General features: G+C 37.5%; 1 protein-coding gene across 1 annotated transcript in view; it reads left to right on the top strand.

The window, feature by feature from the left end:
- The window catches only part of PKHD1L1 (PKHD1 like 1), a 179,329-nt gene that overhangs the window by 46,500 nt on the left and 105,127 nt on the right, over positions 1 to 27,702 (top strand). Inside the window, exons 18-28 of the mRNA XM_069601129.1 lie at positions 1,856 to 2,013; positions 2,874 to 2,987; positions 4,462 to 4,611; positions 6,446 to 6,570; positions 10,826 to 10,989; positions 12,514 to 12,686; positions 20,198 to 20,345; positions 21,080 to 21,234; positions 23,501 to 23,623; positions 24,279 to 24,384; positions 27,394 to 27,504. Of these exons, the coding sequence (XP_069457230.1) occupies positions 1,856 to 2,013; positions 2,874 to 2,987; positions 4,462 to 4,611; positions 6,446 to 6,570; positions 10,826 to 10,989; positions 12,514 to 12,686; positions 20,198 to 20,345; positions 21,080 to 21,234; positions 23,501 to 23,623; positions 24,279 to 24,384; positions 27,394 to 27,504 (1,527 nt within the window). The remainder of the gene's footprint in view (positions 1 to 1,855; positions 2,014 to 2,873; positions 2,988 to 4,461; positions 4,612 to 6,445; positions 6,571 to 10,825; positions 10,990 to 12,513; positions 12,687 to 20,197; positions 20,346 to 21,079; positions 21,235 to 23,500; positions 23,624 to 24,278; positions 24,385 to 27,393; positions 27,505 to 27,702) is intronic.

Genomic DNA, 27,702 nt, shown 5'->3' with positions numbered 1-27,702 from the left:
CTGAGGACAAAGCCTGATTTCTCTCAAAGTGAGATGGTATAAACAAGCCTCACAGGCATGAGACTGTTTCCTGTGATTCGCCTTTGTACTCTATTCATCTCTGAGGAAAAGAGCAGTTCCCAGCCTAGCCCTTTACACTATGATGATGGTACTGGAGCAAAAATAAAAGGATTTTTGGAATATTCTATTGCCCATTGATTTTTACCTCTTGATTCCAGTGCCCAACTTCTATTTATCTTACAAAGCATCCTTTTAAGCTACAAAAACAGAACCTTAATATATATAAGTTACCTTAATCGGCTATTTTGCTATTTCTACTAGGGCTAAATGGACTGGAAAAGGTCAGTTTTCATTCCAATCCCAAAGAAAGGCAGTGCCAAAGAATGCTCAAACTACCGCACAATTGCACACATCTCACATGCTAGTAAAGTAATGCTTAAAATTCTCTAAGCCAGGCTTCAGCAATATGTGAACCATGAACTTCCAGATGTTCAAGCTGGTTTTAGAAAAGGCAGAGGAACCAGAGATCAAATTGCCAACATCCACTGGATCATGGAAAAAGCAAGAGGGTTCCAGAAGAACATCGATTTCTGCTTTCTTGCCTATGCCAAAGCCTTTGACTGTGTGGATCACAATAAACTGTGGAAAATTCTGAAAGAGATGGGAATACCAGACCACCTGACCTGCCTCTTGAGAAATCTGTATGCAGGCCAGGAAGCAACAGTTAGAACTGCACATGAAACAACAGACCGGTTCCAAATAGAAACGTCTGGTTCCAAATAGTAGATCAGGGCTATATATTGTCACCCTGCTTATTTAATTTATATGCAGAGTACGTCATGAGAAACACTGGGCTGGAGGAAGCACAAGCTAGAATCAAGATTGCTGGGAGAAATATCAATAACCTCACATATGCAGATGACACCACCCTTATGGCAGAAAGTGAAGAAGAGCTGAAGAGCCTCTTGATGAAAGTGAAAGAGAGTGAAAAAGTTGGCTTAAAGCTCAACATTCAGAAAATGAAGATCATGGCATCTGGTCCCATCACTTCATGGCAGATAGATGGGGAAACAGCAGAAACAGTGGCTGACTTTATTTTTGGAGGCTCCAAAATCACTGCAGATGGTGACTGCAGCCATGAAATTAAAAGATGCTTACTCCTTGGAAGGAAAGTTATGACCAACCTAGATAGCATATTAAAAAGCAGAAACATTACTTTGCCAACAAAGGTCTGTCTAGTCAAGGCTATGGTTTTTCCAGTGGTCATGTATGGATGTGAGAGTTGGACTATAAAGAAAGCTGAGCGCCGAAGAATTGATGCTTTGAACTGTGGTGCTGGAGAAGACTCTTGATGGTCCCTTGGACTGCAAGGAGATCCAACCAGTCCATCCTAAAGGAGATCAGTTCTGGGTGTTCATTGGAAGGACTGATGTTGAAGCTGAAACTCGAGTACTTTGGCCACCTGATGCGAAGAACTGACTCATTGGAAAAAACCCTGATGCTGGAAAAGACTGAGGGCAGGAGGAGAAGGGGACAACAGAGCGTGAGATGGTTGGATGACATCATCGACTTGATGGACATGGGTTTGGGTGGACGCTGGGAGTTGGTGATGGACAGGGAGGCCTGGCTTGCTGTGGTTCATGGGGTCGCAAAGAATCAGACACGACTTAGCGACTGAACTGAACTGACTGTGGCTAAGTCTCAGATTCGAGGATCTGCATCTTTTCCGTTCATCCTTTTTTGTGTGTGATAATGCAATTCCAAATAAAACCAGTTTTGTTAAATCTGAATTTCTTTCATGGCTATATTGATAATTAATTGACTGCCTCAAATTCTGTTTGGTACTTCATTGCAGGAGACTTTGATCTGCTCAGTTATGAAGCATTTGAAGGGAACAATGTCACGCTGGCTATTACAGAACAAACCAAAGGAAAACCCAGTTTGGACACCTTCACACTCAGCTGGGATGGGATCACTTCTAGGCCTCTGACACCGCAGTCATCAGTAGCTGAAGTATGCTGTGTTCATTTTTCAAGCAGAAAGCTACTTAAACATCAGCCTTCTACAAAAACATATTTTAAGGAGTGGTAATACATCTCCTACTTGGCATGGTAGGTTAGAGCCAACTCATAGCGAGCAGAAGAATGCATTGGAGTATATATATATATTTTCCAGTTAATTTTTCATTTGATTGGGAAAGCTATTTATTTGGAACTGTTTGCCGCTGCTAAGTCACTTCAGTCATGTCCGCAACGCCATAGTGGACGGCAGCCCACCAGGCTCCCTTGTCCCTGGGATTCTCCAGGCAAGAACACTGGAGTGGGTTGCCATTTCCTTCTCCAATGCATGAAAGTGAAAAGTGAGGAACTGTTTAATGAGGGGCTAATTCATTTAGTTTTACCTCATTGATGTTTTTAAAAAACTGCTAAACAAATATGCCTACAGTATGTAATAACTAAATAAGCTAAGATCAGCCAGTTGGATATAACTATTGACATTCTAAAATAAAAATCTTTTTTATTTTAATTAAAAAAAAAATTTTTGGCCATGCCAAGCATCTCATGGGATCTTAGTTCACTGACCAGAGATCAAACTCAGGCCCTTGACAGTAAAAGTGCCAAGTCCTAACTGCTGGACCATCAGGGAATTCCCTAAAATAAAAATCTTGAAACAGTCATTATACTGAGATTATCATATATAAACTTAAAATTATTTAGGAAATTACCTCATAATTATGGCTAACATGGGAATTATCTTATGAAATTATTCCTTTAAAACTAATTAGAATTAGTAGTAAAATTACTAATGTTCTAACCCTTCATAAAGAAATTACTAAAGCTTTAGCTATTATTTATTAATTATTGTTAATTTAGTTTCAGGCAGCAGTGGAAGAAATGGTTAGCAGTAAGTGCCCACCACAAATTGCAACTTTTGAAGAAGGATTTGTTGTGAAATACTTCAGAGATTATGAAACTGATTTTAACTTGGTATGGAATATTTAATTAACCTCAGAATGGATAAGATAAGTATTCATATAAATGTGTGGAATTTTGTCTTTTTTGGTTAGCATTAATTCGTTTATCATTTAAAGTCAAGTTACAAATATAATTTTGTTATATGTTTGTTGATAAGGTTCTAGCATCTTCCTGCATTATAAAATGATTCATTTATAAAAGCAGTAATTCTACCACATATGAATTTTCTTAATCAAGAGAAAGTAGGCAAGATGGGTAAATGTGAGATCTGTAGGGTTTTTTGTTTGCTTTCTTAGATTCAGAGTATATTCTTTTTTCTCATAGCTTCAGAGAATATAATTTGTAGTAGAGCATTATATAGTGAATTGCTTCCATTACTTTTTGAGATCACCCTCTGGTCAGTTAGTATGAGGCCTATTCAGTATTTATTTCTTGATAAAATACAAAGATTTTTCTTTGATTTACAGTAAAGTAAATTTAAAATATACTTATCTTTCTAATTCTTATTTTGAAGACTCAAGGAAGCCAGATAGTCACCATCCAAGTGAATACCTTAGGAATAAGAAATATTTAGGCAAGTTATTCAATTCAGATTAATACTCCAGAAATAAATGAGTCCTTTAAAAATAGATAGATATATAACATATATCATGTCATGCTTTATGCAAACAGATATATTAGTGAAAAGGGAACATCATTTAATGGGCTATGTTTTCAACTTGATTTAATAAATATACATGTATTGAGGTTTTCTGTCCTGAGTGTGATACTTGCAGACAAGGAAACTGAACAGGTAATTTACATTATACTCCTTTCCTGCTTTGTCTACAGTCATCATCATAACACACATTCTTGACTCACGTCACCTTGACTCTTTCCCAGCACCACTCTCTCACATCCCCACTTCTCTGCATATATTTTAACCCTCTCTCTGAAGCTCCTTAGCTCCCTTTTCTTTTTAGATAGCAATCCATTTGTCTCTTCTCCTGAGTCATCTTTTTTAATACTATTATGTGAATTAGACACCTCCCTTCAAGCTTAGTTTTATAATCCTTGGTTCCTTTGTCCCAAAGTAGTCGGCTCCTGTGTGTACAGATAGGGTGCTTCGCTCCTTGAACCCTGAAGATTAAACAAAAAAAAAAACAAGCAAATGAACAAGCAAGCAAACACCTGGCACAGAATGAACACTAGAAATCATTTGTGAGAGGAGTGAATAAATATCCTTAAGGAGTTCATAATATAAAGGGAAATATAGGACTTAAAAAATAGTCAAATACAGGTACAAGGATTATATGATTATGGATCTAAGTGAATGATATAGAATGAGAACCTTAGACTTTCAAAGAAGAGAGAAAACATTTCAAGTTGAAGCAGTTTGGGAAACAGTGGGATCTGAGTTGTAACTTGAATGACTTAAATGAAGATGCTGGGGAATAAACCAGAAAAATAAATCATGTTTTCATTTGAAATATTATTTTTGCTGTAGGAGCATATTAATAGAGGGCAGAAGACAGCTGAAACTGATGCTTACTGTGGTCGTTATTCCCTGAAAAACCCAGCTGTTCTTTTTGACTCAGCAGATGTTAAACAAAACAGACTACCATATGGAGACATTTTATTATTTCCTTATAATCAGGTAAGCTCAACAAAATGATATGCTAACTGAATTTGTAAAATACCTTGGTAATAAAATTTCATGAAATTTTGAGACAAGGAAAATTGCTTGTCATGTGAAATCTCATCTCACTGGCCTCGCACCATGCTTCACATTCTGGGTGCTTGCGATCTCCTCTTCTGCTGATTCTCGAATAAAGAAATCTGGAGTCACAGACATAAAGAACAAACTTGTGGACACTGGGAGAAGAAGAGGGTAGGCTGCTTTCAGAGAATAGCATTGAAACATATACATTACCATACGTGAAATAGATAGCTGGTGGGAGTTTGATGTATGATGCAGGGAACCCAAAGCTGGTGCTCTGTGACAACCTGGAGAAGATGGGGTGGGGAGGGAGGTGGGAGGAGCTTCAGGAGGGAGGGGTCACATGTATGCCTATGGCTGATTCATATTGATGTATGGCAGAGGCCACCACGATGTTTCAAAGTAATTATCCTCCAAATAAAATAAATAAATACACTTTTAAAAAATATGTAGTGCCACACACATGTATTCTGCTTTACCTTGTAATTTTGGAAAAAAATATATGCACATTAATGTAAATAGTAAAACAATTAAAAGTATATAATCTCCTCAATATTCCTCATTATTTAAGAAGAAACAAAAATGGATAGCCATTATAGTGATTTTGGGTATCCACTCAGGAAAAAGTGAAAGAAAATCACAGAGGAAATGCCAGTTCAGTTTTACGATAGGTATTACACACATCTAAGCCAAGAGAGGAGAAGGCAATGGCCCCCCACTCCAGTCCTGTTGCCTGGAAAATCCCATGGATGGAGGAGCCTGGTGGGCTGCAGTGCATGGGGTCGCTAAGAGTCGGACACAACTGAGCGACTTCACTTTCACTTCTCACTTTCATGCATTGGAGAAGGAAATGGCAACCCACTCCTTGCCTGGAGAATCCCAGGAAAGGGGGAGCCTGGTGGGCTGACGTCTATGGGGTCGCACCGAGTTGGACACGACTGAGTGACTTAGAAGCAGCAAGCCAAGAAGTCGTAGATTTACCCTTTCTATTTTTAAAAAAGTGTCCAGTTGTTGTAACACATGTTCTAAACTTCTAAATTCTAGATATATCTGGCATTCTTAAGGAGTTATGGGCAATTAACATTAGTATTTAATGAGTTTTGTATGATAACAGGGCTTCCCAGGTGGCACTAGTGGTAAAGAACCCACCTGCCGATACAGGAGACACGGGAGACACGGGTCGATCCCTGGGTTAGGAATACCACTGGAGGAGGGTGTGGCAGCCCACTCCAGTGTTCTTGCCTGCAGAATCCCATGGACAGAGGAGCCTGGCAAGCCATAGTCCATAGGGTCACAGAGTTGGACACGACTGAAGCCCCTTAGCATGCATGATGGTAACATGTCCATCTGTAAATGCTCACCTGCATTCACATCCTAGCTAATCTACCTGAATGCTTCTGTCTTCTTTACGTGTGTAAAGGCCTTTTAAATTCACTGAAGTGTTCAGAGTTGACCTTCATCCTTACATAGCTCTATGTCTAGAGAGAGTGAATTATTTCCTTTTCTTAAGGAAATAATATCTAAGAAAACAATAAAAGAATTAATCATTTATTATGAGGTCACATCACTCCACTTCCTCTTCTATAAAACCTTCCCAATTCTTCTGCATCTGATTGTCCAAAGTTAATCATTCCTTCGTCTATGTTCCGATATATTTTGTATTAAAAAAGCTCAGTAGACATTTATTGGATTGTATTGAATTAATTTTAATTTCTAAAAAAATCTTAATAGTAAGATACTTTTGCTAATTTTTTAAATATTTTCTATGTAGTTATGTTTAGCATACAAAGGATTCCTGGCAAATTATATTGGTCTAAAATTTCAATACCAAGACACAAGCAAGATTGCTAGAAGCACTGATACACAATTTCCATTCAAGTTTGCATATGGAAACAAGTAAGTGACACTGTGAATTTGAAAATTTATACTATAGTATATAAACTATAAATATAAATTCATTTCTTATTTGTTTGTTTTTGAGAAATCTTGCGCACCATGGGTCTAACCATGATTTTTCTGCCTTCTACATAAGCTTCCTTACAGAAGTAGTTGTGCCAAAAATAAATCTGTAGATTATGAAAATAAAAATTATTTGTTTCATCATCCATGACCATTTAAAAGACAAAACAACAGTAAACTTTAGAATTTAAGTTATATATTATTAAATCTAATAGTGTTTCTAGTTACTGAAGGAAGGTAGAGACTGCTTTATCACAGTATTATCATTAGACTGATCACTGAAAAAAAAAAGTGAATGTGTGAATGGAGAAAATAAAATATTTTGATGGACATACCAAAGGGAGAAAAGAAAAGCATTCATCACTTAGTCCTCAGTCGTGTCCAACTTTTTGCAGCCCCATAGACTGTAGCACACCACTGGACCACCACAGAATTCCTGAAAAGGGGTTCTTAATGGAGGACTTTGCTTCCGGATGAAGAAACTGCTCCATTTCAGGGGCAGGCCATTTCAGGCTTCCTGCTTTCTTGATCATCCCAACACTGTTTTCAAAATGTAGGGATCAGCTTTTATTCCATACCTTCAGAAATGTGTAAATTCCAAAACACATATAAATATATTGGACTATAAGGGGAATTTTATTTGTTAAAGTTTTAAGAAAGCTTTTTAGATGGATCTCCCATGAATGGGAGGGAAGGGGTGATGTAAGGAGAAAACCAGAGTTGCCTGTTGGTGCTCCCTGAATTCCATCAGGAGAAAACGAGATGCACCCACTGGCCTGATGACAGGCGCAGTGACGGGATGGGCCCAGACAGGCGGGAGCAGACAGAGCCAGTCAGAATTGTGGACTTGGATGCAGTATCTAATGATACACCACACTTCTGTGCCCCAGCCCAGCTTTTTGTTGTTGTTGTTATGTATTTAGTTAAAATCATATTTAACATTCACATTTTTGTACAATGTAAATATCTATGGTGAGCTCCTAAAGTGTACCATTATTATGTTTCCTTTTTTCCTCCCTTCTTTCCTTCCTTCATCCCTTGTATTTTTTAAATTAATTTACTTTTTATTGAAGGATAATTGCTTTACAGATTAATTGAAAGTTTTTAAGTTTTGCCAGTGCTCGTAGCTTTCTCCTTGCAGAAGTGGGATGACCTTTTGTTAAGAAGGGAAGTTATAGTCTTTGGTTTAAAAAAAAAATGTTGTATTTCATGCATAGCCTTCTGGCATCATATCCTGAGCATATAGCCCTAATGACCTTCAGATCTTCTGCTCAGTCAGATGAAGTGGGAGCAACTGGGAATCAATTTTAGATACTGGTGTCAGAATCTCTAATCTTGAGGTAGGACGCCATAGTTGAAATGTAGGTACCCAAGAGATGTTTGTCAAAGAGGAAATATTTAAGAAGAACCTTTCAAAGAATGGTTCAGAACACATGAAAATTCTACCACTGAATATTCCTTAGATTGTTAGACTAAGCATTAAAGGATACTTATTTGTGTTTTACCCCAGGAATAAAATCTAGAATCATGCTTTCATAGGATGTAAAGAGAGAAAAAAAATTTTTATACACCAAGACAGAAAGTTCATCAGATACTGAAGTTTGGTAAACTTGACGTAGACTTCGAAGGGCAGAGAGCTGAGGGAGCTCTGTGTATGAAGTGGACTGTGTTGGCACAGAACTATAGGAAGCTGCTCTCTGAGAAAGTTGCAGGACACTCTTGAGTCTTGTTTTCTAAGAAAAGCTTAAGATGAGTCCAAACCAATTCCTCCCTGCCCTAACAAAAGAAAAGTAACCTTCCTGAATTAATGCTTTAAAAAATGTCCTTTTCCTGACAGTTCAAATTTCACCCTTAAATGACATTGCTTAAACAGAGTATGGCTCTTATGTTTGCGCTTTGGGCATGTTTTATACATTTGATCCATCTTTATCTGGGGCTTCCCTGGTGGCTCAGATAATAAAGAATCTGCCTGCAGTACAAGAGACCTGGCTTCAGTCCCTGGGTCTGGAAGATCCCCTGGAGAAGGGAATGACAACCCACTCCAGTATTCTTGCCTGGAGAATTCCATGGAGAGAGGAGTCTGGTGGCCTACAGTCCATGGGGTCACAAAGATTCAGACACAGCTGGGTGACTAACACTTTCTCTTTTTCACTTCATCCTTGTTTTCCACAGAAGATGAAGAAGATAGGCAGTAAAAGAGAGAGGCAGAGACAGATAGAGAAAGACAGAGTATTGAAGAAGGTGTTGGTTTCCCCTCCCATGAATAAATATATCTTTGAGGCTATTACAACAGTTTAATCCAATATATAAAATGGGACCAAAGTTAGCTCCTGGAATGAATGAAGTGACTGAGAACAATGCTGCAATTTCCTAGGGTAATTGTTGAATCTGAAGAGGCTGCAGTCACTCTCTGTTGACCATCACAGAGGAGGAAGCAATGCCAAGGGTTAAGGCAGCCCTCTCCATGTTAATAGGCAAGGAGCACGGAAAGCCTGTGCACAGAAAGAACATATCCCACTGTATCATACTCAGTTTGATTGAAATCAGGGGTAATCTGTGATGGATTATTGTTAAGCAAGAGTCCTTCTTGAAGGGACATCCCTCATGCCCAAATTGAACTGTGGAATCACAATTTTAATTTTGATCACCACCTCCTATATGCATTTCATTCTTCTTATTGCAGCGGGATTTTGGAAGATTTCACAGATCTCAGTTCTTCCATGTTAGTCACACTGTCACTGAGCACATCACTAAGTAGTTCTTCCTTTAGCCTGCAATGTATCTGCTGTGCATTCATGTGAAGATGCATTACAGTTGGTGAAATTAATGGGCTTCCTTTATCCTAAATGCCACAAGATCTTGCAACAAGAAATACCATGCTTTAAAAAAGGATGGTTCTCTGGTTAAAAACTATTAATGTTACCAATGAAAGCAAAGTAAATTCTCCTGCTCCTAGCTGGTGTTTCTAGACCTGCTCTTATGTAGGTAAGACAGTCCATTTATAGATCAATTGAGTGTGTTAGCCTTTGTTTATTTTCAATACATTGTTAGTATCAAAAAGTGCCACTTTTTCTCAAATATTGTCTCCAAAACCAGTGATGTGTGTAGCTGTAAATCCAGCTTCAAAATCCCAAAGATAAAATCTGGTTTTCCCTTAGAAAATGAAATTATCTAGCCACAAAACACAGAGAGTACTGTTTGCTTAAGTTTTGATATCGTCTGTAGTCTCTCTTTCTCTTATAAAGGGTCTGGCTCAGTGGGCCATTTTTTCCTAAGTAGTTTTTAGAACTTCAGAATCATATAATTAGTCATGGAAGTCTGCTTAGAATCCCAAAGTACTTTTTAAAATTAAAGAGCACTTTAATTTAATGTAGTTCTGCATATAATTTTTTTAAATGATGCAGTCTGAGCTTCGATGCACTAGAAATGTACTCAGTGATGAATTTGGAAACCATGGAGTTTCAAAATGAGAATAGAAGGTGCTCAAAGAAACTCACCAGTTGATCAGTTCATTGGTAGCTGGTGCAGAGACTGTTGTTAACTTGTATTTAGTTATTTGAATGGCAGTATTTATCTCTTTATTGCAAACTCCAGTTCCTGAATTGCTTTTGTAATTTATGAGATTCCAATGCAATTAATATTTAATGGAACTCTGAATCTAAATTTAGAAGGTACTGTGCAACCATTTGTATGGATTAATAACTTCTGCAATGTTTGTCCCTTAGTTATAGTGGACAAGGCAACTCCACCGAGCTCTTTTGGAAGCATTATCAAGTTACAGCCTTGCCTCTTACTATTGGCTGAATTCTCTGTTCTATCCCTGATAAATATATTTTTTTACTAAAATGATTTCTTCATTCTTGTGTCTTATTTCTATATGCTTTCCATCAAGGTGCATGCTCCTTAGTTGCCTTACTTGTCACTGTAGAATGTTGCTTTACATTCCTATGCCTACTGCCAAGGCTACAAATAAAAGCTATCTTTGCAACATTAAATCTTTCCCTGCCAGTGTAAGTTTCTGCCTGCTATCCCTTGTTGTGACTGCTTTTCTGTGCCATGAAAGTACGCTTATACTCTTCTTGTGGGAAAAGAAAGACTTTTCTTCCTTAAGTATTAATGTGTTTTGTAGTGTATTGGTTTACATTAAACATTGTAACTGAACTGTACATCTAATTAAACAACCATATTTCAGCTGGACCTACACTTGTATAGACCTTCTGGATCTCATACAAACCAAATACACTGGGACAAGTTTTTCTCTTCAGAGGATTAGCTTGCAGAAAGCATCAGAATCACAGTCTTTCTATGTGGATATTGTATACATTGGACAGACATCTACGATGACAACATTGGATGGTACATAGTATCATTTCACATCTAAAACAAAACTTTTAAACCTATTTTATACTAAAATCTTATCATAGATGTTATTTATATTCTGTATCTTAGATAGAAATGTTAAATTGTTTATAGTATTGTGGTTTAAATCATATTTTCAGTGAATAGGGCCAGATGATTATTCTAAAGATGAACGCATCCTTAATGCAAACTTTGTCAGTATAGCAGGAATTAGCTTTATAGTTCTGGATTCTATTTATAGATAAGTACACTGTGGAAGGGCTTCTCAGGTGACTCAGTCGGCAAAGAATCTGCCTGCAATATGGGAGACCTGAGTTTGATCCCTGGGTAGGGAAGATCCCATGGAAGAGGGCATGGCAACCCACTCCACTATTCTTGCCTGGAGAATCCCCATGGACAGAAAAGCCTGGTGGCCTACAGTCTATGGGGTCGCAAAGAGTCAGACATGACTGAGCGACTAACCACCACCACGCTGTAGAAGACATTCTAATTTTGCCTAGTTTGATTTTTGAGAAATGAATCACCAAGCTAGAGATCTGTTCCTGAAAGGCAACTATTGCCATTGATCTCTGTCTAGTAAGAATGAGCTGAAACTTTCCATGGTCTTTATTGTGATAATTAGTAAAAATATAAATGAAAATCTTATTTCTGATAGTTTTAGTATTTCTTTCTAGTTATGTCAATAGACTCATTTATGTGAAATGTGCTAATAAGATAATAAAAATTAAACTTCAGCCTTCAAAAAAATGAAAGTGAAGTTCACTCAGCTGTGTCCGATTCTTTGCAACCCCATGGACTATACAGTCCATGGAATTCTCCAGGCCAGAATACTAGAGTGGGTAGCCTTTCCCTTCTCCAGAGGATCTTCCCAACCCAGGGATCAAACCCAGGTCTTCTGCATTGCAGATGGATTCTTTACCAGCTGAGCCACAAGGAAAGCCCAGTCTTAAAAAAAAAAAAAAAATCAGTCTAATTCCAAACAGTCACCTTAATAAGTGACTTTTACCATATTTCAGAGTTTCTTTGAAACTATTTTAAAACTAAATGTTACTAGTAAGAATAGTAACATTTAGTTTTAAATATAACATTGCTTACAGTAATGTTACTATCACTGTAAGAATCACTCCTTTTGAATTCACTATCACTGGACCTTTGTGATTGGTGGAGCACAGAAGACAGCTGATTTGTGCTGGGTTAAAGGCTCAGGTCCTAGTGAGCACCATATTCAGGGACCTATGCCAGAACAAAACTAAGTGGCCGGCAGAGGGCTGCATGGAGCCCAGAGCTTGGTGGCTTTTCAGTATTTTGTTTTAGACTCATATATCAAAAGACTTCAAAGCTTTATGTTCTAGAATTGAAAGTTTGCCAAACCTCACAAACTACTTACCTTAAGGTCTTTCTAAAAGTTGATTTCAAACAGTTTATTCCATGACACATGGATATTATTTGATGCTTTCTTTTGTTAGCAGCAGAAGCTATGCAATTTTATCTCCCATTACTTTGTTTATTTGTATTCTTTAGAAATGTCAAAGAGAAGACTTCCAGCATTAGCAAACAAAGGAATATTTTTAAAGGACTTTCAGGTGAATCAGACCAAAAGTAATGGATCAAGTATAACCAACCAGTATTCTGTCACCATGACAGCATATAATTGCAGTTATAATATACCCATGATGGCTGTGAGCTTTGGGCAGGTAAGCTTAGAATTTTACAAGTAACTATCTTCAACTTATTACATTAGCTTTGACCTAGTAAACATAAAACATTATTACGAATAGATGACACAGATTAGATATCTTTTAATAAGACAAGACAGTTTTTCTAAGGATTAAATGAAGATTTAGAGGCTTGAAATTGAGCATGAATTTTCATATTGACCATGAGAATTCACTTTAAACATTAAAAATTTTTTTAAGAAGTGTATCTATGGGGAAAAAAGCAGGAGAAAATAACCTTAAGAATCAGCTAACCAGATTTAAGTTTTAAATCAGCTAGCCAGAATTTTCTCTGTTGATGTAAAAGAAAAGGCTGTGGGCTCTCCCAATAAAGATCTTTGAACAGAGATTACTGAAAGAAAACTTCTGCCTTAGGTTGTTAAATTGTTTCTGTTATAAACACTTTTTATTATTTGTAAAAAAATTGATACAATGGGAAAGAGATGTTTTTCCATAATTCCAAAAGGATCTAAAGAGTTCTTTTATACTGTTTGAGTATGAGATCTGTGTTAAATGTTACAGTTATGAGAATTAATGTTACATTTAATTTCTATAACATCTACAATTAGTTATATAACTTCCCACAGCAAACCAAAACCAAGTATACGGCGTTCAAAATTCAAGGTTAAATAATAATTAAATATTATAATTTGAGTCTCACAAAGAACTTTCTGTAAAGTTTTATGATTTAAAAGACTAAAACACTATAAGTGTTCCACAAAAATTGCTTTTACCCTTTCTAGACCCAATGTTTTAGTCTTAGTATCTCTAAGATAAACATCTTATGTTTTTCAGTCTTTGAGCTGTCTAACAAAATGTGTCATATGTGTATGTGCACATACTTAAATGTCCACATGAATGAATTGTTTTAAAAACTAACTTTGAGATCATTGTAGACTCATGTGCAGCTGTAAGAATTAATACAGGAATATTCCCATCCTTTTCACCCATTATCCCCCAAGGGTAGCATCTAAAAGCATAACATAATAGCGCAACAGGAAAATTGACTCTGATGCAGTTTACCGACTTTATTTGGATGTTATCAGTTCTGCATGCTTTCATTTGTGTGTGGTGTGTATACGTACGATCCTTACACACAGCTCTTTATTGCATGTATGGATTCCGCTGACCACCACAGCACAGTTCCATCCTAAGAATCCCTATGGATACACTTTCATATAGCCACACCACCTACCTCCCTTTGCCACTGTCTTATATCTTTCAATAATTATCTCTAATTGTGGCATTTACAATGTTACATAAATGGAATTAGACTTTATATAATCATGCTAGCATTAAGTCTTTTGATATTGACTTTTTTCACTCTGAGTAATTCCCTCGAGATCTCTCCAAATTGTTGTATATATTAATAGTTTGTTCATTTTGATTGCTGCTGCTGCTGCTAAGTCGCTTCAGTCGTGTCCGACTCTGTGCGACCCCATAGACGGCAGCCCACCAGGCTCCCCCGTCCCTGGGATTCTCCAGGCAAGAACACTGGAGTGGGTTGCCATTTCCTTCTCCAATGCATGAAAGTGAAAAGTGAAAGTGAAGTCACTCAGTCGTGTCCAACTCTTAGCGACCCCATGGACTGCAGCCCACCAGCCTCCTCCATCCATGGGATTTTCCAGGCAAGAGTGCTGGAGTGGGGTGCTATTGCCTTCTCCGTTTGATTGCTGAATAGTGTTTAATGGTATGGATGCAACATAAGTCTATTTAACCACTTAATTCTTGAAGGACATTTGAATTGTTTCTAGGTTTTGGCTGCTTGAATAAAGTTACTATGAACATTCATCTGTGGGTTTCCATGTGACATAAGTTTTCATTTTCTGAGTTAATTGCCCAACAGTGTAATTATGGGGTCATGTGACAAACACATGTACAGCTTCATAAGAAACGACCATACTCTTTTCCAAAGTGGCTGCAGCATTTTACCTTCCCATCAGCAATGTATGAGTGATCCATTGTCTGCATGAATATGCCAGCATCTAGCATTATCACTATTTTTTGTTCCAGCCATTCTGATGTGGTATATACTATTAGCTCATTTTGGTCTTAATTTACATTCCCTGGTGGCTAATAATGTCAAACACCATATATGTGCTTCTGTGATATCTTTTCATCCCTTTTGCCCAATTTCTAGTTGGACTATCTTCCTATTGTTGAGCTTTTAAGGTCTTTCTGTATCCTAGATGTAAGTCCTTTTTCAGATGTGTGCTTTGCAAATATTTTCTTCCAGTCTGTACCTTGCCTTTTTATGGTCTTCATGAGGTCTTTCACAGAGCAACAATCTTAATTTGATGAATTTCAGTTTATCAAGTATTTTCTTCTATGAATGGTGCTTTTGGTTTCAAGTCTAAGAACTCTACTTTTAGCCCTAAGTCCTAAATATTCTTCTTTGCTTCCCCTAAAAGTTACATAGTTGTGCATTTTACAATTAAGGCTATGATCCATTCTGAGTTAACTTTTGTATAAGATACGAAGTTCTAGGTCCAGGGTCACTTGTTTGCTTATCCCTGTGGTTGCACTAGCACCGTTTATTGAAAAAACTATCCTTTCTCCATTTGAATTACTTTTATATCTTTATAAAAAAAAAATCAGTTGGGCATATTTGTGTGGATATATTTCTGGATTCCACTCCAGTATTCTGGCCTGGAGAATTCCATGGACTGTATAGTCTGTGGGATCACAAAGAGTCGGACACGACTGAGTGACTTTCACTTTCACTTTTCTCTATTCTGTCCCACTGTTCTGTGTGTCATTTCTTCCACCAATAAATACCACACCCTCTTGATCACTGTAGCTATGTACTGAGCCCTAACATTGGGTAGAGTGATTCTTCTTACTTCACTCTTACTGTGAAAAATTGTTTTAACTATTCTAGGTCCTGTGTCTTTCCATATAAATTCTGAAATAAGCTTGTTAATACCTACAAAAATCTTGGTGGTATTTTGATAAGAATTGCATTAAACCAATGTATTCTTTTGGAAGGAATTGACGCCTTTACCATATCGAGTCTTCTAATCTATGAATACAATTTTTCTCTCCCTATATTTGATCTTCTTTGCTTTTCTTTCCCAACATATTTAACTTTTTGATTACATTTACCAGCATTTGTAATTTCAGGTCAGATTCAGTACACGTTTTGTTACATTTATATGTAAGTGTTTCATTTTCTTTGAGGTCGTTTTTATGGATCTTATGTTAAGTTCAGTTTCTCCATGCTTGTTATTTTCACATAAAAATATGATTGGTTTTTGTGTGTTGCTCTTATATCTTGCAGCCTTGCCGAAGTCCATGACTTTTTACAAAGTAAAGGCATTTATGTAATCACTTCAAGATAAAGAAAATCATTAGACCCCCGAAAACCTTCTTTGTGCCTTTTCCTTGTCATTGGATTATTTGCCCACAGCCCTAGATAACTACTATTTTAACTTTACCAACATTAGTTAGTTTTGCTTTTTTAACTCATCATATCAATAATAATACACTTGTCTAACTCAGTGAAACCAAGCCATGCCTGCAGGGCAACCCAAGACGGGCGGGTCATGGTGGAGAGGTCTGACAGAATGTGGTCCACTGGAGAAGGGAATGGCAAACCACTTCAGTATTCTTGCCTTGAGAGCCCCATGAACAGTATGAAAAGGCAAAACGATAGGATACCAAAAGAGGAACTCCCCAGGTCATTAGGTGCCCAATATGCTACTGGAGATCAGTGGAGAAATAACTCCAGAAAGAATGAAGGGATGGAGCCAAAGCAAAAACAATACCCAGCTGTGGATGGGACTGGTGATAGAAGCAAGATCTGATGCTGTAAAGAGCAATATTGCATAGGAACCTGAAATGTCAGGTCCATGAATCAAGGCAAATTGGAAGTGGTCAAACAAGAGATGGCAAGGGTGAATGTCGACACGCTAGGAATCAGCAAACAAAAATGGACTGGAATGGGTGAATTTAACTCAGATGACCATTACATCTACTACTGCGGGCAGGAATCCCTCAGAAGAAATGGAGTAGCCATCATGGTCAACAAAAGAGTCTGAAATGCAGTACTTGGATGCAATCTCAAAAATGACAGAATGATCTCTGTTCATCTCCAAGGCAAACCATTCAATATCACAGTTATCCAAGTCTATGCCCCAACCAGTAACACTGAAGAAGCTGAAGCTGAACGGTTCTATGAAGACCTACAAGACCTTTTAGAACTAACACCCCCCAAAAGATGTCCTTTTCATTATAGGGGACTGGAATGCAAAAGTAGGAAGTCAAGAAACACACCTGGAGTAACAGGCAAATTTGGCCTTGGAATGCGGAATGAAGCAGGGCAAAGACTAATAGAGTTTTGCCAAGAAAATGCACTGGTCATAGCAAACACCCTCTTCCAACAACACAAGAGAAGACTCTGGACATCACCAGATGGTCAACACTGAAATCAGATTTGATTACATTCTTTGCAGCCAAAGATGGAGAAGATCTATACAGTCAACAAAAACAAAACCAGGAGCTGACTGTGGCTCAGATCATGAACTCCTTATTATCAAATACAGACTTAAATTGAAGAAAGTAGAGAAAACCACTAGACCATTCAGGTATGACCTAAATCAAATCCCTTATGATTATACAGTGGAAGTGAGAAATAGATTTAAGGGCCTAGATCTGATAGATAGAGTGCCTAATGAACTATGGACTGAGGTTTGTGACATTGTACAGGAGACAGGGATCAAGATCATCCCCATGGAAAAGAAATGCAAAAAAGCAAAATGGCTGTCTGGGGAGGCCTTTCAAATAGCCGTGAAAAGAAGAGAGGTGAAAAGCAAAGGAGAAAAGGAAAGATATAAGCATCAGAATGCAGAGTTCCAAAGAATACCAAGGAGAGATAAGAAAGCCTTCCTCAGCGATCAATGCAAAGAAATAGAGGAAAACAACAGAATGGGAAAGACTAGAGATCTCTTCAAGAAAATTAGAGATACCAAGGGAACATTTCATGCAAAGATGGGCTCGATAAAGGACAGAAATCATATGGACCTAACAGAAGCAGAAGATATTAAGAAGAGGTGGCAAGATACATGGAAGAACTGTCCAAAAAAGCTCTCATGACCCAGATAATCATGATAATCTAGAGCCAGACATCTTGGAATGTGAAGTCAAGTGGGCCTTAGAAAGCATCACTATGAACAAAGCTAGTGGAGGTGATGGAATTCCAGTTGAGCTGTTTCAAATCCTGAAAGATAATGCTGTGAAAGTGCTGCACTCAATATGCCAGCAAATTTGGAAAACTCAGCAGTGGCCACAGGACTGGAAAAGGTCAGTTTTCATTCCAATTCCAAAGAAAGGCAATGCCAAAGAATGCTCAAACTACCGCACAATTGCACTCATCTCACATGCTAGTAAAGTAATGCTCAAAATTCTCCAAGCCAGGCTTCAGCAATACGTGAACTGTGAACTCCCTGATGTTCAAGCTGGTTTTAGAAAAGGCAGAGGAACCAGAGATCAAATTGCCAACATCTGCTGGATCATGGAAAAAGCAAAAGAGTTCCAGAAAAACATCTACTTCTGCTTTATTGACTAGGCCAAAGCCTTTGACTGTGTGGATCACAAGAAACTGTGGAAAATTCTGAAAGAGATGGGAATATCAGACCACCTAACCTGCCTCTTGAGAAATCTGTATGCAGATCAGGAAGCAACAGTTAGAACTGGACATGAAACAACAGACTGGTTCCAAATAGGAAAAGGAGTACGTCAAGGCTATATATTGTCACCCTGCTTATTTAACTTCTATGCAGAGTACATCATGAGAAACGCTGGACTGGAAGAAACACAAGCTGGAATCAAGATTTCCGGGAGAAATATCAATAACCTCAGATATGCAGATGACACCACCCTTGTGGCAGAAAGTGAAGAGGAACTAAAAGCCTCTTGATGAAAGTGAAAGAGGAGAGTGAAAAAGTTGGCTTAAAGCTCAACATTCAGAAAACGAAGATCATAGCATCCGGTCCCATCACTTCATGGGAAATAGATGGGGAAACAGTGGAAACAGTGTCAGACTTTATTTTTTTGGGCTCCAAAATCACTGCAGATGGTGACTGCAGCCATGAAATTAAAAGACGCTTACTCCTTGGAAGGAAAGTTATGACCAACCTAGATAGTATATTGAAAAGCAGAGACATTACTTTGCCGACTAAGGTCCATCTAGTCAAGGCTATGGTTTTTCCTGTGGTCATGTATGGATGTGAGAGTTGGACTGTGAAGAAGGCTGAGCGCTGAAGAATTGATGCTTTTGAATTGTGGTGTTGGAGAAGACTCTTGAGAGTCCCTTGGACTGCAAGGAGATCCAACCAGTCCATTCTGAACGAGATCAACCCTGGGATTTCTTTGGAAGGAATGATGCTAAAGCTGAAATTCCAGTACTTTGGCCACCTGATGTGAAGAGTTGACTCATTGGAAAAGACTTTGATGCTGAGAGGGATTGGGGGCTGGAGGAGAAGGGGACGACAGAGGATGAGATGGCTGGATGGCATGACGGACTCGATGGACGTGAGTCTGAGTGAACTCCGGGAGATGGTGATGGACAGGGAGGCCTGGCGTGCTGCGATTCTTGGGGTCACAAAGAGTCAGACACGACTGAGCGACTGAACTGATGTACTCTTTTGTTTGATATTATGAGATTCATGTTGTTGCATACAGCTACCTGAAGTTTGTTCTTTTTCCTGTACAGTATTCCATGGTGTTAACATACAACAATTTATCTATTCTGTTGATGGGCTTTTGCACTATTTCCAGTTTGGGATTATTATAAATAAAGCTGCTCTGATCATTCTTGCACATGCCTTTTGGGACTTATATTTGCTCGTTTGTGTGGGTGATAGGACTTATAACTTTAAATTCCACAAGATTAACAGGGATCAGCAGCCAGAGAATATCATCTTCACTATTAGAGTTACAATCTATGAATGTTTATCACACACATTGCGTCTGTCACTTGGCACTCAACATTGGCACTTAACATTAGACAGGTATTTCCTGAGTCTGGATTAAGCACTGTATTGATCATATATTTCTTTATATCATTAGTTAAGTTTTCAAGTTTCTGTATGCTATTTCTTTAAAAAGGTTTTTAATTTTTTGATCGCCAAGACCATGTTTCATATTTCTTTGCTTCACTACCCAATGTGATTAGCATTGTACCTTGAACAGAATGCCTGCTCAATAAATATTTGTTCCTTGAGTGATGGTGGGCACTCTCTGAATTAATGAGGTATTACTGTGGTTCCAGCTGATTGCTGTGCAGGTGACTGTGTTGACTTGAGCCTCATTAGCACAGCCACGTCGGTATGGCCTGTGTTGATTTATGTGACTCTCCTTAATGTTCTGAGGAGTCCTGAATACCTGAGGCTCCTTTATGTCATGTCATAGGATTGTACCCTGGTGAAATAGAAATCGTGTTCACCATTGTTATATTTAACCATTTTATCAATATTTATTTTGGAAATTAGAGAATCACAAATGAGACAGAGAATGAGTCTGTTTATAGAGGAAATAACTGGCCCGGGGAGTCAAAGATTCGTATTCAAAGAATTCAAGCAGCATCTCCGCCTCTCAGGGGCAGCTTTGACATTCACGCGTATGGACATGTTCTCACAGGTACATGAAAAAGTCCGTAACTTTGGTCTATCAGTTGAACTATACTGATCTAGATAACCATCATAAACATTTCAGTGTATTTCTTTTTAATATTATTTCTTTATGTAATTTATAGAGTTGAAATCTTCATTAATGTAAGACTAAATTATTGAGAACAAATGACATTTTCATGTTTTCTTCATCACCTCACCAGATACCCTAGGTTAAATTCCCAAACATTTGTTTCTCTTTTATGGCCATAGCTTTTTGTTACCTGTGAAATTGTTTTTCTTTTAAGTATTTGAGCCAAGGATCAATGTCTGAGGTACATAACTCATGTAATTTTTGTTTCTAAGAAATATGTAAATTTTTTGCATAAGGAATGTGAAAATTTCATTTTTTTTCCATATTGGAGGAGAACAGTTGGTTTACAAGTGATAAACTACATCTAATGTATGTTAAAGGTGACCATGGGTCTTCCCCAACAGCTCAACGGTAAAGAATCTGCCTGTAATGCAGGGGTTGTATGAGATGTGGGTTTGATCCCTGGGTGGGGAAGATCCCCTGGAGGAGGGCATGGCAACCCACTGCAGTATTCTTGCCTAGAGAATCCCATGGACAGAGGGGCCTGGTGGGCTACAGTCCATAGGGTTGCAGGGAGTCAGGCACTACTGAAGCAGCTTAGCATGTACAAGAGTGATCACGGTTTTGTGAATTTTTGATTCCCACTGTTTGCCGTCCTTCTGTGAATGCAGGTATCCCTGCTGCTGTGTCGGCCGCAGATTTGCAGTTTGCTCTCCAGAGTCTAGAAGAAGTGGGACAAGTTTCAGTGACCCGAGAGGGAGGCTGTGCTGGATACTCATGGCGTGTCAAGTGGAGAAGTACATGTGGAAAGCAGCCTCTCCTGCAGGTTCCCTCGCATCACCTGGGTTTTGTTTTCTTCTGTGTGTTCTTTGCTTATTTGCACCCTGCCTCATGCCAAAGAGACCTGGAGACTCTGTGTATTTTAAAAGTGCAAATGATAGACTAAACATTCAAGGAATTCCTTTCCATTCCTTTCCATAAAAGGAAATTGAGGGAAAGAAGATTATTCAAAATTAAGTTGACCAGGTATTCTCTTTTGTGGAGAACAGCTGTTGGTGCTTTATGCCTGACATCCTATAGAGGAAGTTCAGGAATTTATGGAATAGAAGATCCTTGACAGGGGCAGGAAGAGCACACGCAGGGCCAGTCTCAGAACTAAATCTCCGTAAACTGTGAGGAAAGGCATTGTGTAAGGGGGAGGGTGTACTGAGGATATACTGTACGGGGGGCCAAGCATAATCTGCCTTGCTGTCTATAATTCTGTCTATTCACTAGAGCTGTATTCTGGGTGCTTGGATAGTTTTCTGGTTCCAAAGATGACCTTTTCAAGTTCATAACAGAGCCACACTTTTAAGTGTTCATCTAATGACTTTCACTTAGAGTGTGGTGGGGAGTACGGGAGGCAAGTCACATTTAGAATATGTGAAGGTGAAGGGTCTGGAAGAGACTTTGGGCTCAGATGGTAAACATCAGAAGTGTGCTTTCTAGTGATGATGAGAGTGTGAGAGGCGCTCTTATCCTGATGTACTATTGGTGAGACAGTAAAATCGGTAAGGCCATTTGGAGGATAATTTAGTTGCATCTGAATACATAAACCTTATGATTCAGCCATTTCAGATCTATAACTCCATTCTACTGAAATAATAATACAAATAGAAAATGAGATAGGCACAGAGTTAGTCAATGCAGCATTATTTGTAATAATAAAAAAAGAAAAAAAAACCCTAGAAACTGATGAAGTTATATTTTCTGCCAATGGTAAAAATGAAACCAAATCCCCATCAAGAGAAAAATAGTTGTTAAAATGACACAAACTTAGCATGAATACTGTGCAGCCAGGTATGCTGCTGCTGCTGCTACTAAGTCACTTCAGTCGTGTCCGACTCTGTGCGACCCCATAGACGCAGGCTCTAACGTCCCTAGGATTCTCCAGGCAAGAACACTGGAGTGGGTTGCCATTTCCTTCTCCAGTGCACGAAAGTGAAAAGTGAAAGTGAAGTCGCTGTCGTGTCCAACTCTTTGCGACCCCATGGACTGCAGCCTACCAGGCTCCTCCATCCATGGGATTTTCCAGGCAAGAGTACTGGAGTGGTGTGCCATTGCCTTCTCCAGCAGCCATGTATAGACCCACATATATTCACCTGGAAAGATGTCCTTGACAAAAGGTGGAAAAAAATGCAAAACTGCTTTGGGAAAATAACAGAGGAGACTCCAAAGAAGTACATAAACATAGAATATAATATGCCATAGATGGATGTCATACAGGTGTGGGCCTTATTTTAAGAAAGCACATGTCCTGAAACTAGACATGTTTCCTGGAATTAGACATGTTCCTGAAATTAGAAAATCCTGTAGCTGAGACATCTCTAATGACTGATGTCCCCTGGGTACCTCTGCGGGCGTCTGCGCTCTCTCCCTTCGTTCTTCTCTGACCAGTCTCCTCTGCTTGTTCATCGCTTCTTCTCCTGGTCCCTTTGGCTTCCACGGACCCACCATGAAGACTCCCGTCTCTTTTCTGGCCTCTGTACGCATTAGAAGGCCGCTGTGTTAACAGTGCAACTTTGGAATGACCAAAGTATGCCTATTGATCCGATTTGGTTTCATTTTTACCATTGGCAGAAAATATAACTTCATCAGTAGATGGAAAACCAGGGGTAGTCAGAGGCCAAAACTGCTAAAGGGGAAACATTGACTTTTGGGTGGAAAGAAGACCACATTTTTTCAATTATTTAAGAATCTTTTATCAAAATGGTCATTTTCAGAAAAAGCATAGAATATTTTGACAAAATCAAATTAATAAATTCATGTTTCTCAGACATATTTTATTCTAAATATTCAAGTTAATTTTAGTCATTTAATTCAAGTTGTGACTGCTGCAATATATGGTAAAGCTATGATGTTACCAGTTTTTTCTTTGGTAGATTTATTATCATTTTTGAAGAGGCTTCTTTTTCAAAAATGTGACCAAATGGTTTTGAAATTTTTTAATCTTCTGGCATTTCACTTTTAACCATGCTTAAATTTAAAAAGAAAAACTTGTGTGGTCATATTTATCATAACATTTCTAGTAAAATAGTCTTATCTAAAAATAGATCAACGATTCCAACATTTTTGGAGAAAATGCTAACATGACGGTTACAAAGATAAAGGAAGGTGGCTTATTCAGACAGCACGTACCAGGAGACCTACTTCGTACACCCAGCAAACAGCCACAGGTATTTTTAAAAGTTTCTTCATGATTTTAAACATATAACTATTTTGTAATAAATTTAAGACCCAGTAAAATTGAAGAGATGACGTCTTTATTTTCATGTGACTATTTGTTAACAGAGGATCAATTCAATAATATTATTTCATGACTTTTGGGAAAATTATTAATATCTTCTTCATGATAAAAATGGATTTTAAGCTCTGCTGTTGGTATCGAAAATATATCCTTTCATTTAGTCTCTGTTGTGTTCACTTACTGAGAGGGAGTTAGAGAGTAAGTAGTTTAGATGACTTTCTCAAGAGCAACCTTTGTTTTTATCCATAGCACTAATCACCCCCAGGGCATAATGTTCATTTACTTTTTTTGGTAAATTTATAGCCTTATGCAACTCTCTGCCCTACCTCTGCTAGAATGTAAGTTGAGTGACAACAGGAATATCATCTGTTTTGTTAAATGTACTGTCCATTTACAGCTGTGCCTGATATAATGGACACATTTGTAGAATGAGTCAATGAAGTGTCAAAGTAGAAAAAGTATGAGTAGAATAGACTAATTTTTGGAAACCAGCAAACTAGCAAAATTCTATTACTTTTCTAAATCCTACATATATTCTGTTTAACCATGCTACCTCTGTTATCTCTGTGTTTGTTTATTTGTAGGTTGAAGTCTATGTCAATGAAATTCCAGCTAAATGTTCAGGCAACTGTGGGTTTACATGGGAGCCCACAACTACTCCTCAAATCCGGGCCATAAACCCTTCCCAAGGTAATCTCTTGCTTTCGAATTTGGAGTGTAGGGTGGAAGACAGCAAAAATGTAAACCCTGATAGTGGTTTTTAATTTCTAACGAAGGCAAGCAGACAGTTCTACATAGTGAAAAAAATGTATCAAATCAGAAAGCTATGGAAAGATCATTAATTTTGTGGGGGGAAAAATATCAGTGTTGACATTGGACTCACTAGTATTCTACTTTTCCCATTTCACCAAGTTAAAATCAGTATCTAAGATTTCTGATATTGAGGCAGTTTTGTTAAACTCTACTAGCTAGTGTTTTAACTGGAATCTTTCATCATAGGAGATATAATACTAAAAGATCAGTAACAGGACAACTGCTGTTTAGTAAAAGAAAACAATTAGGCCCTAGATTTGAGAATAAGGGAAAGAAAAATTATTGCCAAGAACTCAGTCTAGAGGGATGCATCATGAAACACTTTCATGGTATGTGATTGCTTTTTAAAAATATGATTACACTTTATGTCTGAACTCCCAAGGATTGAAGTAAACAGAATGACTAAAGATTGTAAGGGATGGCTTTTTTTCAGACAGAAAGATAAGCTCAGATACTGTAATCACTTATTTAGTATTGATGGCCAGTAGGAAAACTCACCTGCTAATTATGTCAGCAAGCAAAAAAACACCCATTGAAATCTTTAAAATATCACATTATTATGTTGAAAGAATATATTCTTCAGACATTTATCATAGTATTATAATTGTTATAATACTGTTCATAATACTTTTTTTGTAGTTTTTTTTTAATTTTTATTTTTACTTTATTTTACTTTACAACACTGTATTGGTTTTGCCATACATTGACATGAATCCACCACGGGTGTACATGCGTTCCCAAACATGAACCCCCCTCCCACCTCCCTCCCCATAACATCCCTCTGGGTCATCCCCGTGCACCAGCCCCAAGCATGCTGTATCCTGCATCGGAGATAGACTGGCGATTAGATTCTTACATGATACTTTTTAATGTAATTATTATACTAATACCTTTTTATAGTATATAAATTCATGTTATCCCAAAGTTAGTATCACTACTGTAAAACCTTCAGAACTCTCAAGAATAAAGATTTCATGAACTTTAATCTGGTTTTAGTCCTTTGATACTCTTATTTTTGAATCCATCCTTTATTTTGAATGGATTTCCACTTTTAAATTCCACTTTGGTATTCTTAGTTTTGAATACATCTCTGTATTTTGTAATGGATTTCCACTTTTAATTCTTGAAGATAATATTTCTTACTCAGTTAATGTGAAGTACCTTTTGCCACATTTTAAATGTAAAAGTAATTTAAAAAGTATAAATAATGCTATTAAAAACACCCATTTTCTCCCCAGTGAAAATTTAACAGCTGTTAACACTTGTCATATTTACTTCTAACCATCAGAAAGAAAATATTATAGGAACAGTTATAGCTGTCTCTAAGCACTGTGCTCAGAGCAAGTGCCCTACCACCTTCCCCAGAGGCAAGCACAACGATTAATTTTGTCTGTATTCTTCCATGCCTTTTTAATTACCCTTTGTGTATAACACAGACATGGTAATTTTTCCAGTTTTTTAAAGTTTATCCATGAGCTATTTCATTGTATATATCACTTCCACCTTACTTTTGTCATCCAGCATTTGTTTTGAGAAATATATGGTTTTATGCATATGTAATTAATCAGTTTAAAATACTTCATAGACAAACCAATTTATTTGTTCCTCTATTGATGGACATTTAGACTGTTTACAAGTTTTTTCGTTTTTGCCCATGACTGTATTGAACTTTCGTAAGCAAATCTGCTATAACATACATGCTAGAACTTCTTTAGGATTTGCATCCTACGTGTGGATTACTAGGTATATGTGTATTCACTTCATTAGGTGACCAAATTGCTCCCCTAACTGATTGTACCTCCAGTGGGTATGAGAGCATCATATTATCCACACCCTTGCCAACAGTTAATAATATGAGTTTTCTAATTTTGGTCAATCTGATGAGTGGAAGAAGTTATCTCATCATTGTTTTTATGTTGTCTATTCCCTGGTTAGTAATGCACAGGAACATCTTCTATGTTTCTTGGACATTTAGATTATTTCTTCTTCTGCAAGTTGCTTGTTAACATCTTTTATCCATTTACCAGATTGTCTTTTTTCTATCAACTTGCACTGTGTATTATATATTATGTTTGTCAATTCTTTGCACATGTCTTTTCCTAGTGTATCGCTTATGATTTGTTTTCGTATCTTGTTCATGGAAACGTTTAATTTGTGTATGTTTTCCTTTATGGTTAACCATGGCTTTTTGTATCTTACCAAATCCATCTCTACATGAAATTCTTAAGATATTTGACTATGTTTTTTTCTAAAATTTTGAAGTTTTGACTTCATTCTTAGCTATTTAAATCCATGTGAAATCTATGTTGTGTGTGATGTTATATAAGTAGGGTGACCATTTCATTAATCGATCAAATCTGGATACCTTAAGAGTCAATGGAGAACATTCAGTATAAGATCCTGGGCCAGAGAGTATAAGCCTGGAATAGCCCAGGCACTTTAGGATTGGTGTCATTCCAGCTTAAGTAATCATATCTTATTTCAAATGGAAAGTGTCCACTACATTAGTTGTACAGTTTATTCTTTTTTCATGAGTTTGTGATGGCAGTTCTGTCATAGTCTAAGTTACCATATGGAGATTTCTGTTTAATTTCTTTGTCATAAGAATAATTTTCCTTTGCTTATATCATTCCATACTTTGAGTCAGATCATTCTTTCCACTAATCTCTATCAACACACAAATTCCAAACATGAAGCAATGTGCAGTAATAAAATGGGAAAAAATATACCATTGCTAAATAAATGTCGTTTTTCTCTGCTTGCTTAAAGGCTTATTATTTATATAATTTAGAAGGTAGGGTCATTTTCCTCTGAAATATCTGATTTCAAGCAACAGAGTCTATGTTTTGTCATTTTAATATTGTCATTTATATTTATCATTTTCAGGGTCCTATGAAGAAAGCACAATTCTAACGATCTCGGGTTCAGGATTTTCTCCTAGTTCATCTGTCTCAGTCTCAGTTGGGCCAGCAGGTTGCTCTCTTCTTTCTCTGAGTGGTAGGTTCTTTTAAAATGATTATTTTTGAGTCTAATTGTTTTTCTATAAGAGAAAATAGAATCAAAGAGCAGTGTTACAATAATAATTTGCCAGTAGAGTTCCTTCGTGGTCATGAAATTGGGAAACTCCTCTAGATAAATACCTGATCTTTTTAATCTTTGGTTATAACAACAGACTCATTCTTGCACTGTTGTGTA

Source organism: Ovis canadensis, chromosome 9, assembly GCF_042477335.2.
Source record: "Ovis canadensis isolate MfBH-ARS-UI-01 breed Bighorn chromosome 9, ARS-UI_OviCan_v2, whole genome shotgun sequence".
NCBI classification, from domain to species: Eukaryota; Metazoa; Chordata; class Mammalia; order Artiodactyla; family Bovidae; genus Ovis; species Ovis canadensis.
The sequence above is the reverse complement of the archived record's forward strand: the minus strand, read 5'-3'. Positions and strand labels throughout refer to the sequence as shown.